A 15,138-nucleotide genomic window follows, 5' to 3' on the forward strand; every position below is an offset into this window, starting at 1 on the left:
TATGTTTCATTCTGTCTCCTTTTATGAAGTCACCATTCCATTGAGCTATACACGCAGCATTGTCTTCGAATATAATTGTGGGTACTTTGACATTATTTTCCAGGCCGCATCTTTTTTTGATGAACTATATCATCGATCTCAACCACACACATTCTCTACTTGCTTCATGAATTGCTATTATTTCAGCATGATTTGAAGAAGTAGCAACAATACACTGCTTTATAGATCGCCATGATACAAAAGTTCCTCCGTGTGTAAATAGATAGCCTGTTTGAGATCGAGCTTTATGTGGGTCTGATAAATAACCTGCATCTGCATAACCAATAAGGTCTACATAACATTTGTTAGTATAAAACAAACCCATATCAATAATACCTTTTAGGTATCGCAAAATATGTTTGATATCGATCCAATAACTTTACATTGGGGATGAACTATATCTTGCCAGCAAATTAACAAAAAATATTATATCATGCCTGATTGCATTAGCAAGGTACATAAGTACACCAATAGCACTGAGATATGGTACTTCAGGACCAAGAAGTTCTTCATCCTTTCTGGAGGTCAAAATGGATCTTTTTCCACTTCAAGTAATCGAACAACCATTGGAGTACTTAATGGATGGCTTTGTCCATGTAAAATTATTTTAAAATTTTCTCAGTGTAGGCAAATTGATGGAAAAAGAACTCGTCGGCTAAATGTTCAATTTGCAGACCTAGACAAAGTTTTGTCTTTCCAAGATCTTTCATCTCAAATTCTTTCTTTAGATATTCAATTGCCTTTTGGACCTCTTCAGGGGTTCCAATGAGATTTATGTCATCAACATAAACGGCGAGTATAACAAACTCTGATTCCATTTTCTTAATAAAAATACATGGACAAATGACATCATTTATATAACCTTCATTTATTAAGTACTCACTAATGCGATCATACCACATACGCCCTGATTATTTCAGACCATATAATGATCTTTGCAATTTCATTGAGTACATCTCCCAAGACTTATTACACGCTTCCGGAAATTTTAATCCTTCTGAAATTTTCATGTGAATTTCATTATCAAGTGAACCATAAAAGTAAGTTATAACTACATCCATTAGATATATTTTAAGATTTTTATGTACAGCTAAACTGATGAGATACCGAAAAGTTATTCCATCCGTAATAGGTGAATATGTTTCTTCATAGTTGACCCCGGGTCTTTGAGATAATCTTTGTGCAACAAGGCGTGCCTTGTATCTTACAAGTGTATTTCTCTCATTTCGTTTTCGCACAAAAACCCATTTATAGCCAACTGTTTTACACCTTCAGAGGTTTGGAATATAGGTCCAAAAACCTCATGTTTAGCAAGTGAGTCTAATTCTGATTGAAGTGCCTTTTGCAATTCTTGCCAATCACATCTACGTCGATATTCTTCGATGGATTCAGGCTCAAGACTTTTACTATCTTGCATGAGGTTAAGTGCAACATTATACGCAAAAATATTATCCACCATAATTTTCGATCGATCTAAATTTATCTCATCACCGATAGAACTTATTGAAAGTTCTTCATTCACTTGACTCTCGGATTCACTGATTTCTTCAAGAATATCAGGATTACCCAAATCTTGACCTTCTTCAGGAGGTTCTTATGTAGTATCATCTTTATTATTCCTCACGCTTCTCTTTCTAGGATTTTTATCCTTTGAACCCAATGGTCTACTACGCTTCAGGTGTGTTTGGGATTCAGAAGCTATGATACTAGTAGATGGTCCTTTTGGGACATCAATTCTGATGGACACATTCAAGGATATGTGACTTAGTTATCCGTTTCAAATCAGTAAATGCATCTGGCATTTGATTTTCTATTTACTGTAAGTGGATGATCTTCTGAACCTCCTGCTCACATGTGCGGGTACGTGGATCAAAATAAGATAGTGATGAGATTTTCCACGTAATTTCTCTTGCGGGTTCCTTTTTCTCTCTCTAATAGCGGAAAAGTTGTTTCATCAAACCGGTAATCTGCAAATTGAGTAGTGAATAAGTCTCCAGTCAATGGTTCAAGATATCAAATTATGAAGGGTGAATCAAACCCAATTAAGGCGAATGACCTTAATTGGATAATTTGGGAATTGCCCCCTTAATCTTATTATTTATGCTAACAACTTCGCAAACGCCAAGTTGCGAGATGATAAGAGGCACACATGAAACCATCTAGATGGTGCATATATTAGGACCATAAAATATCTAAACAATCTACTAGGTGGATGAATAGGTCAACATATATCTCCATGTATATGTTCTAAAAAACCAGGAAATTCAATGCCAACCTTCAGGGTCGATAGTCTGATAATTAATTTCCCTTAATAACAAGCAGCACATGAAAATTTATCATTTGTAAGAATATTCCGGTTCTTTAATGGATGTCCAGTTGAATTTTTAAGGATTCGTCTCATCATTATTGATCCAGGATGACATATTCGATCATGCCATAGCACAAATGTATTTAGATTAGTAAACTGCTAGTTTACGATTAAATGTGCTTTAATTGCACTAATTTTTTCATAATATAGGTCAGACGACAAAGTTGATAATTTTTCCAAAATATATTTCTACCTGAGACACTCTTGGTTATACCAAGATATTCAATATTCATTTCAATTAGCGTCTCAACGTGATATCCAATTCTGTGGATATCTTTAAAACTTAACAAGTTTCTTGGGGATTTAGAATAGAACAGTGTATCTTCTATAACAATCTTTGTTCCCTTAGGTAGAAATACAGTAGCTCTTCCGGAGCCTTCATTCATTTTTGAATTATCAAAAATTATAGAAACATTTGTTTTTCTTCTAAGCAAGTTGGAAAAATATTTCTCTTCTTTAAAAATGGCATGAGTTGTTCAACTATCAATTACACAAATATCATCGTGATTGATCATTGATACAAATAAAATTTGAGGCAAATCCATATTTTTCTTCAATAATAAATAAAGTAAATATTATAATTAAAACATGATCCATTACACAAATTTTATTTACTTACATGGACTAGAAAAATACAAACATAATATTTAGTACAAACAAATAAAAAAAAGAAATTATTTAAATATTATCTGGGTTATCGATATTCATATTTTCTTCAGAGAAATTGAAGAAATCAACTACATTCAGATGCATAGGTTCAATATTATTCTCAGAGATAAAGTTTGTCTCTGAATTATTTTCTGCCCTCTTCAAGGATGCTTGATATAACTGAATCAGACGTTTTGATGACCGGCAATTCCTCGATTAGTGCCCCAAACCTCCGCATCTATGACATATACTTTCTGCATTTTTCTTTGGTAAAACTTCTGGCTTTTCACTCTTCTTTTTGTACTACTGATCATTTCTTGGTGCCAGGCGAGCATCATGATTATAATTTCTTCTTCGACCATGACCACGATCATGACTGGGGTCATGATCTCTTTCTTTTTGGTTATAATTTGTCTGATTCACTTCAGGGAGTGGAAAAGAACTAACGGGCCGACTATCATGATTTTTTATTAGCAGTTCGTTGTGACGTTCAGTAATCAGAAGGTGAGAAAGTAATTCAGAATATTTTTTAAACCCCTTTTCGCGATATTGCTGCAGGAACATATTCGCGGGTGGAAATGTGGAGTATATCTTTTCAAGTTTATCTTGCTCAGTGATTTCTTCTCCGCATAAATTTAACTGATCTATAATTCTAAATAAGGCAGAATTATATTCAGTTATATTTTTAAAATTCATTAATCTCATATTTAGCCAATCATAACGTGCTTGTGGAAGGATGACCAATTTCAAGTGGTCATATCTTTCTTTAAGATTCTTCCACAGTTTAAGGGGGTCTTTTAATGTGAGGTATTGTAATTTTAGCCCCTCGTCAAGATGGTGGCGGAGAAATATCATGGATTTGGCACGATCTTGACTAGATGTCGTATTGTCATCTTTGATGATGTCTGTCAGACCTATCGATTTTAGTGTATTTCGGCATCTAGTTCCCATAATGAGTAGCCTTTTTCAAAAATATCAAGAGAAACAAATTCAAGTTTAGAAATATTAGACATTTTAAGAAAATAAAATTCTTACCCCTTTTGTTACCTTCTTAAATATATAGCTCAAAGCGATGGAGGCTCGTACTGATAACGTGTTATAAAATAAACTAACTTAACAATTTATGAAGGAGAAAATAAGAGAAAGAGAGAGTTCGTATCAGTGTGTATGTATTATTGTGCTAACACAGCTATTTATAGTCAATATATAAGGTAGAAAGCAAATTGAAATTTGCTAACAATTGGGCAAGTTGGGTGGGCCCCACATGAAAAAATGACATCCATTATTACTTTTTAACAAAATCATATTACCCATAAGTTTACTATAGAAATTATATAATCAAATATTTGTTTTGACTTAGATTATTAGGTCAAATCCTCAATTTAGTCATTCAAATATCATATTTTTGTGGCTAAAATTTTACGAAAATCTAGTATAATCATCATATAATATAATAGAATCATTACGTGTAACAACCCCTATGGTTGTTTTGTGCTTTAGACTTTTTTTTCCCAGATTGACCCTCATCATAGTTTTTTTTTCTTTGGCTTATAAATTATAAGGATGAGTGACATAATTTCCTAGGTGATAAGATATGCTTTAGAGAAGAAAAGTGTTGAAAGTTTGGAAATTAGATGTTTGACCAAAGCCAATATTTTGAGTTAATAAAGTTGGATTTGAGTTTTGACAGTTTCATTAAGTCTGAAGGGTGATTTAGGACTTCATTGGATGTTTTGCATAAATACTGAAGGGTTTGGGAGTGATTTGGATCAGTAATTTGAGTTGACCACGATCGATATTTCATCAAGACGATCTCAGATAGGTGATTTGATGATTCCAATAAATCCATAACACATTTAAATTAGGAGTACTTTGCACAATTAGATTGTGTCCGGAGGGTCTCAGATGAGCTTCACATGTTGAAATCAGATAATGCTTGGACAGAGTCCTTTTATATCTCATTTTGGTTTCATGTTCTTATTGACATTTTTTATGTGTTTTTTTATTGATGAAATATGTAAATTCCTAACCTTTCTTATTTTGCGTTGCGAGTAGGGCTGTATAGGGCAAACCGATAAACTGCACCAAACCGATAAATCGAATCAAATCAGAAAAAAAAATCGACTAGTGGTTTGGTTTGACTTGGTTTGGTGTTTGAAAAAAAATCCGACCATTATAGGGTTGGTTTGGTTTTAACTAAAAAAATCAAACCGAACCCAAATCGATCCGATTATAGATATACTACTTTTAAATTATGTTATACATAAAAATATTTATTAAAATGTAATTTATATATATTTTTTAAAAAATTTTCATAATTTTTATTTTCTTTCTTGCATTTAGATTTAGACTTGAGAAGCTCATCTAAATAATATACAAAAAAAGCTCATCTTATAAAGTTATATTATAAAGTTAAAACTTCAAACAGTGTTCTGCCTCCATCTTATACGTTGATATTTTGTACTAGAACTCTTTTTAAGAAGCACTGCTCTGTGCTTTTTATTAGATACTATGAAAAACTGAGAAATTCAAAAAAACCCGAAAAACCTGGAAAAACCCAAAAACCCAAGAAAAATTGATATCGAAAAACCCGACTTTTATTGGTTTGGTTTGGTTTATAGATTTAATAACCCGACACAGATGGTTTGGTTTGGTTTGTAAAAAATTCGAACCAACCTGATCCATGTACACCCCTAGTTGCTAGTATAAAAAGTATCAATGTGATCAAACATCAAGCACTATGTACTTTCGAAGTTCTTTGTATAATTGAAAACTTTTAATATGCAACTTGTGTTTGCATTTTAAAATAGTGCTTAGTAAAATTAGTAAACACATTAAATATTTGCCTATTTCAAGTTAATTCAGATTTTTTTATTATAGTTGATACATTTATAATGATTTCTTGCAATTTGGTGATCTTATGATTAATTTCTACTTATTTAATATCAGAATATCAACAAATTTTCAATCAAAGTTAAACTTTTAGATTTGATTAATAATGCTCGTGGAAAGTTTGAATTCTCATTGTTTTAATTCATTAAAACATTCCTATTCAAATATTTCATTTTTTTTTTTGGCTACTGCAAGTTAGAAATTTGATTTTGACTATATAATTTAAAAGATTTTGGTGAATGAAACTATATTCACACTATCTAATCACAATTGGTAACTTTATAAAATATGCTAAAATATCTACCACTTTAGTCTAAATGTTTGATTTCTTTAACTTTTATAAAAATCTTTAACTTTTATAAAAAGAAAGACTTATGCTTGAGGTAAAGAAATTGTATGCCTCCTGGAAGAATTATATTGAAAATAACTAGTTATTATTATTGCAAATTTTTTAGACTAATAAATATTTATAAAATTATGTGTATTTAAAAATTTATAATAATAACTATAAGCATTTATTTATAAAAAAGACATGAAAATATGTGATAAATTAATGTGGTGTCTTAAAAAAATCTAATACCTTATTTATGAATTGTGATTTATTCATTAGGTAATATCGTATAAAAGTTGAGGAAGTTTTGATGATTTTCACCAATTTTGCGATTGTCATTATTATGAAAAATAAAAAGTACAAAATAAAAAATTCAAATTGCATGTCTAACCAGAAAATTTCAACTTCAAAACAGATTAAACAAGCCTTAAAAATCAATTCAAACCGAACCATAACAACTCTATGAAGAAATACTAGCCATCTAATCTTTATTCTTTTTTTGGTTGCCCAAAATATTGTCGGGTTTTCCTATTGGAGTGGTCCCACATTGGGGATAAAATATTTTCTATTAAAGATTATTTTGAATTTTAAAACTCAAACTTAAGACATTTAATTAAAAATAAGAGAATTCTTGTTGGTGTCATTGCTTGTCTTTAATTAAAAGTGATTCAAAAGTTTGAATTTTTAAAAGTTTGAAAAATATATAAAGTTGTCTTTCTAGTATTTGGTGAAGAGTATCCACGTGGAAACTACCTATTGAGTAGAAGAGGAAAGATCTTTACAAATGAGTAGTCTTCAATTCTTCAAAAGTTGACATAGTAAAACGACAAAAGTCTTTTGCTTGCTTGATTGAGAATAAACGCCGTCGTTTCATCACCATCCTTGTTGCTTCTCCAGTCATTGTTCTCTCTTCACTTTCGTAGAAGTTACAGTGGTGAGAGCCATTACACGCAAATTCCCAAACTGGGTTGTTAACCAAACCCACATTCAACGCTGAAAATTTCAACTTTTTTTGGTGGAAGGAAAAATCTTGAAATTTTGGGGATTTAGGAGTAAAAGTTGGTTTTGTAGGAGCAAAAAGGAGTTGAAGGTTTGGGAGGATTTAATCATTTGGGGTTGTAGAAAGAGGGATGAATCCGAATTGGGAGCTTCAGAATTGTTGTAATCGTGATCAAAAGCTCTTTCTTGTTACCATTGCTGTCTTCACTGTGGCCATTCTTGTTGTACGTCTCTCTCTATCTCTTTTTGTTTTTTTACATTGTGATTTTAGGATTATGGAATGTTGTTTTTTCCTTTTTTGGTTCAAGTTTTGTTCTTTATAGGTAGATGGAGAATTGTAAGCAAATAACTTTTGGCTTACTTTTGTAGTTTTATGCTCCTGCTATTTTTGTGGCTAATTAGGAGAGGAATGTAAAATTTCAAGGTTATTTGGTATTGTTTTGTTTGATAGAAAAGTGGAAAGGGAATTCTTTAAAACAAATTGAGTCCTTCCAAAGCCTGAACTTTCAAATTCTACTGCTGGCTCTCTACAAAAATTGTCGGTGGGTGCGTGTCGGATTATCCAAAAGTAGTGTATTTTTTAAGAATCCAATATGGATGCAGTGTTGAAAGTGGAGATTCCACATATGTTATTAAAAGCAAAAGGCGTAAAAAGTTGTAAGGTCCATTGGGGCTATAAGCGCAAAAGGCAAATAAATAGTGGTTTTAATGAAAAGGCACAAAGGGAGAAAATATACATATATATATATATGTTTAGTCAAAGACGAATAATTATGAGAATGAATGACAGATATATGAACAAAGAAATTGAAAAAAATATGATAAAATGAAATATCAATTGTTTAGTGCCTCCTCAGAAGAGTCTCATTGGAAAGGAAAAGTATGTCTTAGAGCCTTGATGGCGACACTAAAGCATACATTAAGCGAGTTGAAGGCTCAACACGTTTTGAGCCTCGTTAAGCGCGCCTTTGACAACATTGGAGTCCACACAACTTAGGTTTAACTAGTGTCTATAGCTTCAAAAGTACCGAGTAGTTTAGCCTTTATTTGCTTCATTTTGTTGTCAAAAAGATACAAGTCTGGGTATAAAAGAGAATGTCCGAAAACGATTATAAAATCGGGTTAAGTTTGATAGGAGGAGCACACTGTGTTATAATGATCCATGAGGTTTTCAAATTGGTCACTAGTTATAATCTTCTCTTTTGCAGCAGTGCATGAAAAGATGAGGACCTAAAAATGAGGATAAAAAATAGACAAAATAAGCAAATAATATCACTTGATTAGAATCTTTATTCATTCAATAAGTCATAGCAGTGTTAGGATGGGTTCTCCTTGGCAATTCATGAATCTCTTTAACCAGAATTTGATTGGTCGACGTGATGTGTGTCATCAAAGTGTTGAAACGGTATCTTATAACTCAAAAACCTAAATACTTAGTGAAAGATGACAAAATCTGTTCACCTGTTTTTTGTTCAAAGTCACTGTATATTGTATAAAATAGTTTTTTCAGTACATTTTTTTTAAAGAAAATCAAAGTACTGAGGTACATACATCCACCTGTGTATCCAAACATCTTTTAGGTTCGAGGATCACTTTCGCAGGAACCTACTGCTTTATCCCCACATAGTTGAGCTTTTTAGATTGTTAAGGTTATTTAGTGAAGCAAGTCACCATTTCCTCAACATGTTAATAAGTTACAACACTGCATTCATCTCAGAAGCATATGTATAAATTACTTTGATGTGGTACTTGCAATTGAGAAGATAACCATGATATATCTATGTGATCATAACACCTCATCTCCTATTTTGAGTTGTTGTTGGTCTATTTGGGAATAAATATAAGATGTGTAAGGTTGTTAGCATTAACAAAATGCAATACCTAGTCATTTGCAAATGATATACTAGATTTTATTTTTATGTCGTATATTTGCCATAAAATATCCCCAACTGTTATATGTATATATTTTCCAACAATTTTGTACTTCTCTCTGCTTTTTTCATAAAATTTTTTGCATATTCATTTTGCTTTTTTTTTTTACCCTTCTGAATATCAAAACAGTTATGGAGGACATTTCTCCTGACACCTTTCAAGCTCATTACTGTATTTCTTCATGAAGCAAGTCATGCAGTCGCTTGTAAGCTCACATGTGGTCAGGTAAATTCTCTTTTGTCATGTATTAGATGCAAATGATGTATAATCTCAAGAAATTACTTATTCATTGGGTGAATATCAATCTAATTTTATTCTATTATATGACGGTTAAGGGCCTTCAAGAGCTTCAATTTGTATTAGAAGTAATTATTTTTAATGTCACTGGACTGCAGTTCCATAGGGTTAGGTGAATTGCTCTACTTACTGCAGTTTCAGAGGGTTAGGTGAATTGTTCTACTTTTTGGTTCAGATAAAGAGATATACGACGTCAGTATTTACAGGAAATAACTGGTGACTTTACTTAATTTTTATGGCATACATTCCCTTCAGAAAGCGCAAGGCCATGGAGATGAATTTGATCTTTTTTCTTTAGCTTCACGTTTCTTTCTTTTGCCCTTTTCTTGTGTCTATTCATGTGTTATTTTTAGAGATAAAATGAAAATGACTAGACTCTTGTCTTAAGAAGTCCTTTGAGATTTTTAGTTCCTGGATTACTTGATTAGTTCTGTCAGAAACTTGACAAACTAGTTATAACTAGCCAACAAAAATCAAACATATTTATAGCATGTTTGGCAAAAGTAAAAATTTCATAATAAAAGTTATGTTATGGTCGTTGTTGCACGCCCTAGGTTTGATAAAGATGGAACTGAGGTGTATTTTAGGAAAAAATGAAATCTTCCCTTTTGTGGTAAAGGAACTAACAAAAATCAAGTTGCAAGAACTTTAAAAACAAAGCCTACTAGGATTTATTTAAATTAAAAAGGTTTTAAAGAGGTTCGATCAAAATGACCACCGTCAAATGCTCCTAATTTATCCAACAAGATAATTCAAGACCCAGTGTTGTCAAAGGTGCGCTTAAGCCCTGAAGCAAGGCTCAAAACGTGTTGAGCGCTTGGCCTCGCTTTATGTGCGCTTTAGTGTCATCATCAAGGTTCTAAGGCATAATTTTCCTTACCAATGAGCCTCTTCTGAAGAGGTTGCACTAAACAATTGATATTTCACTTTATCTTAATATTTTTTCAATTTCTTTGTTCATATATTTGTCATGCATGTTAGTGTTGGACTAAACATATATATTTGTACTTTTTCTCCCTTTGCGCCTTTTTTCATTAAAGTTCGTGCTTTATTTGCACTTTGCGCTTAAAGCCCCAATGGAAGTTAGAGCTTTTTTGCGCTTTTCGCCTTTGATAACACTGGCAAGACTTCGCCTTAGTGGTAATGAATTGGAAGCGACTCAACAAGATAAATTTGGTGTTCGCTATGGTATTAACCTCCTACCAATCCAATATTTGATATTTTGTTCCTCGAATTTTTTAAAGTTAATCAATCCCTTAGGTACTAAATGACTCATTTAACGATTGGCAAGTTGGTTAATGAAGTTGAGAGATCTTTTAATGAGATTAAAGTTGAACGACCAAATCACGTGTTTCTAACTCTTTAATCTCGCATGATTAAGTTAATGAAAGATAAAGGTTGGAACAACTACGAAGTGTCACATATAAAAAAAGACAGGCTAGAACAAGGAGGAGATCTTCCTATTAAAGTTTGTTACGAAGTTGTCACTCTACTTTAAGCTGATACTAAGATGCCAATCCTATCTACAACTTTTTTTTGTAAAGTTCGTATAGCCTTGATCATCATTTGGTTTTTTTGTAACCTCTCTTTTTGTATAAACTTGTGTATTTAATAACTTGTAGCTTTTTTTATTACTTCGTTTTGTAAAGAATCATGTTTTTAAAGAAGCTTTGAACATTAAGACTATAGCTTTTGTATGAGAAATAATGTTACTTTATATTTTCAATGCGTTTTCTGTGGTAATTTTGGATAAAAATAGGAGAAATTTAGATGACTCACATTTAACCAAAGTCGGGGAAAATAAGTGTAGTTGCAAGAGAACCAAAAAGGGAAAAAGTCAAATCTTGATAAGCATGGAAGAGAATGGACATGTTCTAGCTTTACTTTTTAAACATTGACTTCTCTAGCTAATAAGAAAATCCAAAAATTATTTACTCCGGTGCATGTCAGTTTTTAGAAGGAATGATGGTATAATATTGGAATTTTAAAACTAAATGTTTACCAAATTTTAGAAATGTGTCATTCTTTTTGGAACAAATAAAAAATGAAATTGTGTCACATAAACTTGAACAGAGGGAATATATTGGAGACAACTGGTATATCCTTCATTTCTTTATTCCTCAGAACAAGCTAGATTACATAAACAAGGGGTGAAAGTAAAAAGAAAAAGGAGGTAAATGAAGAACTCTAGGCCCTATGGGTTTGGTGCAAGGAACTACAATGTGGGGTGTGTAGTAGGTGCAAATCATGAGTCAAGTTCTGCCTAGTGGTATTTAAGTGGGAGAAGGGTAGAGGGACTGACCTATATTTTGCCAAGTTCCAAACATGTGTGCCAACTGGAGTTGGACCAGCTAACCTACATGGGACTTGGTTATCAAAATAAAAATCAAAAAAGGACATGAAGAACTTTAGATATTAAAAAGAAAGAAATGAAGAGCTTCTACATGCAATTCAATGACCGTAGAAGTTAAGTTCAGAGAAATGGGTGAGGTGGATTTGACATCTCCAAAGGATGGCTGGTTTGCACTTACTGAAAGGAAAAAGAGAATGATAGGTTTTAATTGAACGAGTAGAAGAAGAAGAAGAACAAAACTAGCATGGAAAAAATAGAGTGAAAGAGGGAGCAATTTTGTAACGCTGGACGATGTAGGTGGTACTAGATTAATTTGAAAAGGGGAAGCTGAAGTGATCCAACTAATCTCGTATTGTTCCATATGACTAGGTCTAGGAGACTGATAGGGCAATGCTTTAGTTGTGCTTCCATGCTAAATTCTAGCATATGATTTTGGTTTCCCTGGTAAATTCAAGTTCGTACTATTTGGGAAATACTGAGATCTGTAATTTTGTATTCTAAACCACATGTTTTGTGGTTACAGGTGGAAGGAATGCAAGTTCATGCCAATGAGGGGGGAGTAACACAAACACGCGGTGGTGTTTATTGGTTGATCTTACCTGCTGGATGTAATACTTAAAACAAATTCCAAAATCTTACTGAAGTGCTTGCTTATTTCGTTTTTAAAAGACAGTGAAGTGTTCCCTACTCAAGTTCCCTGTTAATGATGTGTTTTAAGTTATTTTGTTGATGCAGATTGCTTTGTCCATTTAACATCTGACTACCTTTATTTTTCTAATTAATGTTGTGCATTCCTGAAGATCTTGGTTCGTCTTTTTGGGGGATGGTTCTCATACTTGCATCGACAAATCTTCTCACTGCAAAAATTGCTGCTGGTTGTTTCATTGCTGCACTTCTCATTGTGCTCTTTATTGCCAAAAATGTACGGAGCTAAGTAATAAAAAACATGACGTTGAATCTGATCTAGTACATTGACGGCTGATAATTCACTCTTTACATTAATATTTTGACAAGATAGAATAGTATGTGTATATTCCCAGATTTAACGTTGTAGTAGATCTTGTCTAAAGTGTTTTTTTTTTAAAAAAAAGGACTTCTAGAATCTTACATGGTTACTTTCTTGAACAGTGGACACTGCGAGGACTTTGCATAGGTTTGTACATTCAGGATCTTGATCAGTGTCAATACTTATTATGCGTTTGCATTTGTGCATAGTCACTGATCCCCACTGACTGGACTTGCCAGGATTTATCATTTTCATTGCTGTCATATGGGTTCTGCAAGAACTAACAACAGTTCGCATTCTTCGATACGTAATTCTCTTCATAGGTATGGACTTATCCTGTCCCCCACCTTCTCTGCATTTTAGTTTTGGTTGTTGTGTTGCTTACATTCCTTCCTGGTGGATTGCAGGTGTTATGAACAGCTTGTTTTCAGTTTATGGTACAAACTATCCATTCTCTAGGATCTAATTTTTCCGTAGTGGCATGGCAAAATCTGACATATATATGACAATGCAGATATATATGATGACTTAATATCTAGAAGAGTGAACTCAAGTGATGCTGAGAAGTTTGCGGAACTCTGTCCCTGTCCTTGTAATGGTGTTGGTTGGGGAGTTATCTGGTTAGTTGTAGCTTCAAAGTGAATTTGAACTAACAAATGTTAGGAATTTTCTCATCATTTGTGAATCACAAATCCTTCTGTTTTGCAGGGGAATGATATCTTTTATATTTCTTTGTGGAGCGATGTACCTTGGACTTGTCATTCTCTCATGAGGTATTCTCTTCATTGCTGATCTTATTATGGCTTTACCCCCTTCTGGTTTTGTTAGATTGTTATGTGGCTTTATTTAGTTACAATTGCTAACCTTCAAGTTCTATAAATAGATACTAATCACTTGCCAGGTTCTCGATCAAGTTCTATACTTTTTATTTGAAATTGTCAATCAAGTTCTATACTTTGTGTTCACAAATACGTTCATTGCTATCACGTTCTTCAGAAATTGAACCATAGTTGATCGCATTTCTAGCATTTTTTAGGATACATAGCGTTTGATAGTTTGTTGTGCAATAAACAACTAGTAAAAGGATCAATGTGCTCTTCACCTTCTAGTTACCCATTCTCATTTTAAAATTTTTAAGTGAAATGGAAAGTGATGATTCATATAACCGATTCCAGTTAACTTGGTATTGAGGCATAGTTGATTAGATGTTATTGCATTAATGAACCCTCCCTCTCATGTATAGTCTTCCTTCACCAGTATAATGTTTTAGTGACTAAATAGAGGAAGTAAAGAGAAATAAAGTTATCTAATTGCCAATTCTTAGATAGAAACACGGAAGGAATGCCATGGAAATCTAACTCAGATTAGCCATATTTGCTTAGCTTTTCATTCAGCTTTGTTGCCTTAGTTTCAAATTAAGGTTTCTCTGAATCAGAATCCAATTTACGATTTGAACTTTGATGAATTCAACTTTTAAGGTTCTTAGCACTGATCACATTGTACATTTAAAAATATTCCTCAAATTTTAATATTCGTTGTGATTTCGTGATATTTTCACATATATAATCACATTCCATGTCAATAATACTGGGCTCAGTCACTGCATCTGCCTCTGCTCGGAACTATCTAACACCTTGACTTCTTCACAATCTCATTTTGATTATCTTCATGTTTTCAGGTTCCTGAAGAACAAAGTAGCTGCAGTTATTGATCACATATTCATTTCCATCCCTTCAATGCTGTTGTATAGCTTTTAGACATCTATTTTTGTCCACAGATGTACTGCATTACTAGCCTTGTGGGCTCATTCTTTTACACCCTTTCTTGGATGGGATTAACATAGTCATATGAGACTTGTATTCATATACCAAAATTCAAACACCATCACTTCAAAGTTTATCTTACTTTTATAGGATGAATTTGAAAATTGATTGCTTAGCATGTGCATGCCTTGGTTTACTAGTGATTTAGTTCAGCATTTGCTAAGGTTTTTTCATGCCTCAATATGACATATATCCATTCTGTGAGCGTGTAAGTTGGTAACTGGTAAAGTTGTTGCCACGTAACTAGGAGGTCACGGGTTCAAACCTTGGAAACAGCCTCTGGCAAAAATGCAAGGTAAGGCTGCGTACAATAGACCTTTGTGGTCGGGCCTTTCCCCGGACCCTGCGCATAGCGGGAGCTTTAGTGCAACGGGCTGTTCTTTTGAGCGTGCAAGTTGGTCAAACTAAGCGTCAAAAGTGCTTACAAGTTAAAATAAGCCAAATATCATA

The 15,138-nt window shown here is 33.1% G+C and overlaps 1 protein-coding gene across 1 annotated transcript; it reads left to right on the top strand.

Moving 5' to 3' along the window:
• Positions 1–7,092: 7,092 nt before the first annotated feature.
• Positions 7,093–14,803, top strand: LOC129895884 (uncharacterized). Its single transcript, XM_055971665.1, has 10 exons — positions 7,093–7,501; positions 9,339–9,434; positions 12,383–12,467; positions 12,660–12,781; positions 12,988–13,012; positions 13,105–13,188; positions 13,273–13,302; positions 13,380–13,485; positions 13,574–13,638; positions 14,544–14,803. Exons 1-9 carry the CDS (start codon positions 7,409–7,411, stop codon positions 13,635–13,637), a joined length of 705 nt encoding a protein of 234 aa, XP_055827640.1. The 5' UTR covers positions 7,093–7,408; the 3' UTR covers position 13,638; positions 14,544–14,803.
• Positions 14,804–15,138: the final 335 nt, after the last annotated feature.

Source organism: Solanum dulcamara, chromosome 7 (assembly GCF_947179165.1).
Source record: "Solanum dulcamara chromosome 7, daSolDulc1.2, whole genome shotgun sequence".
NCBI classification, from domain to species: domain Eukaryota; kingdom Viridiplantae; phylum Streptophyta; class Magnoliopsida; order Solanales; family Solanaceae; genus Solanum; species Solanum dulcamara.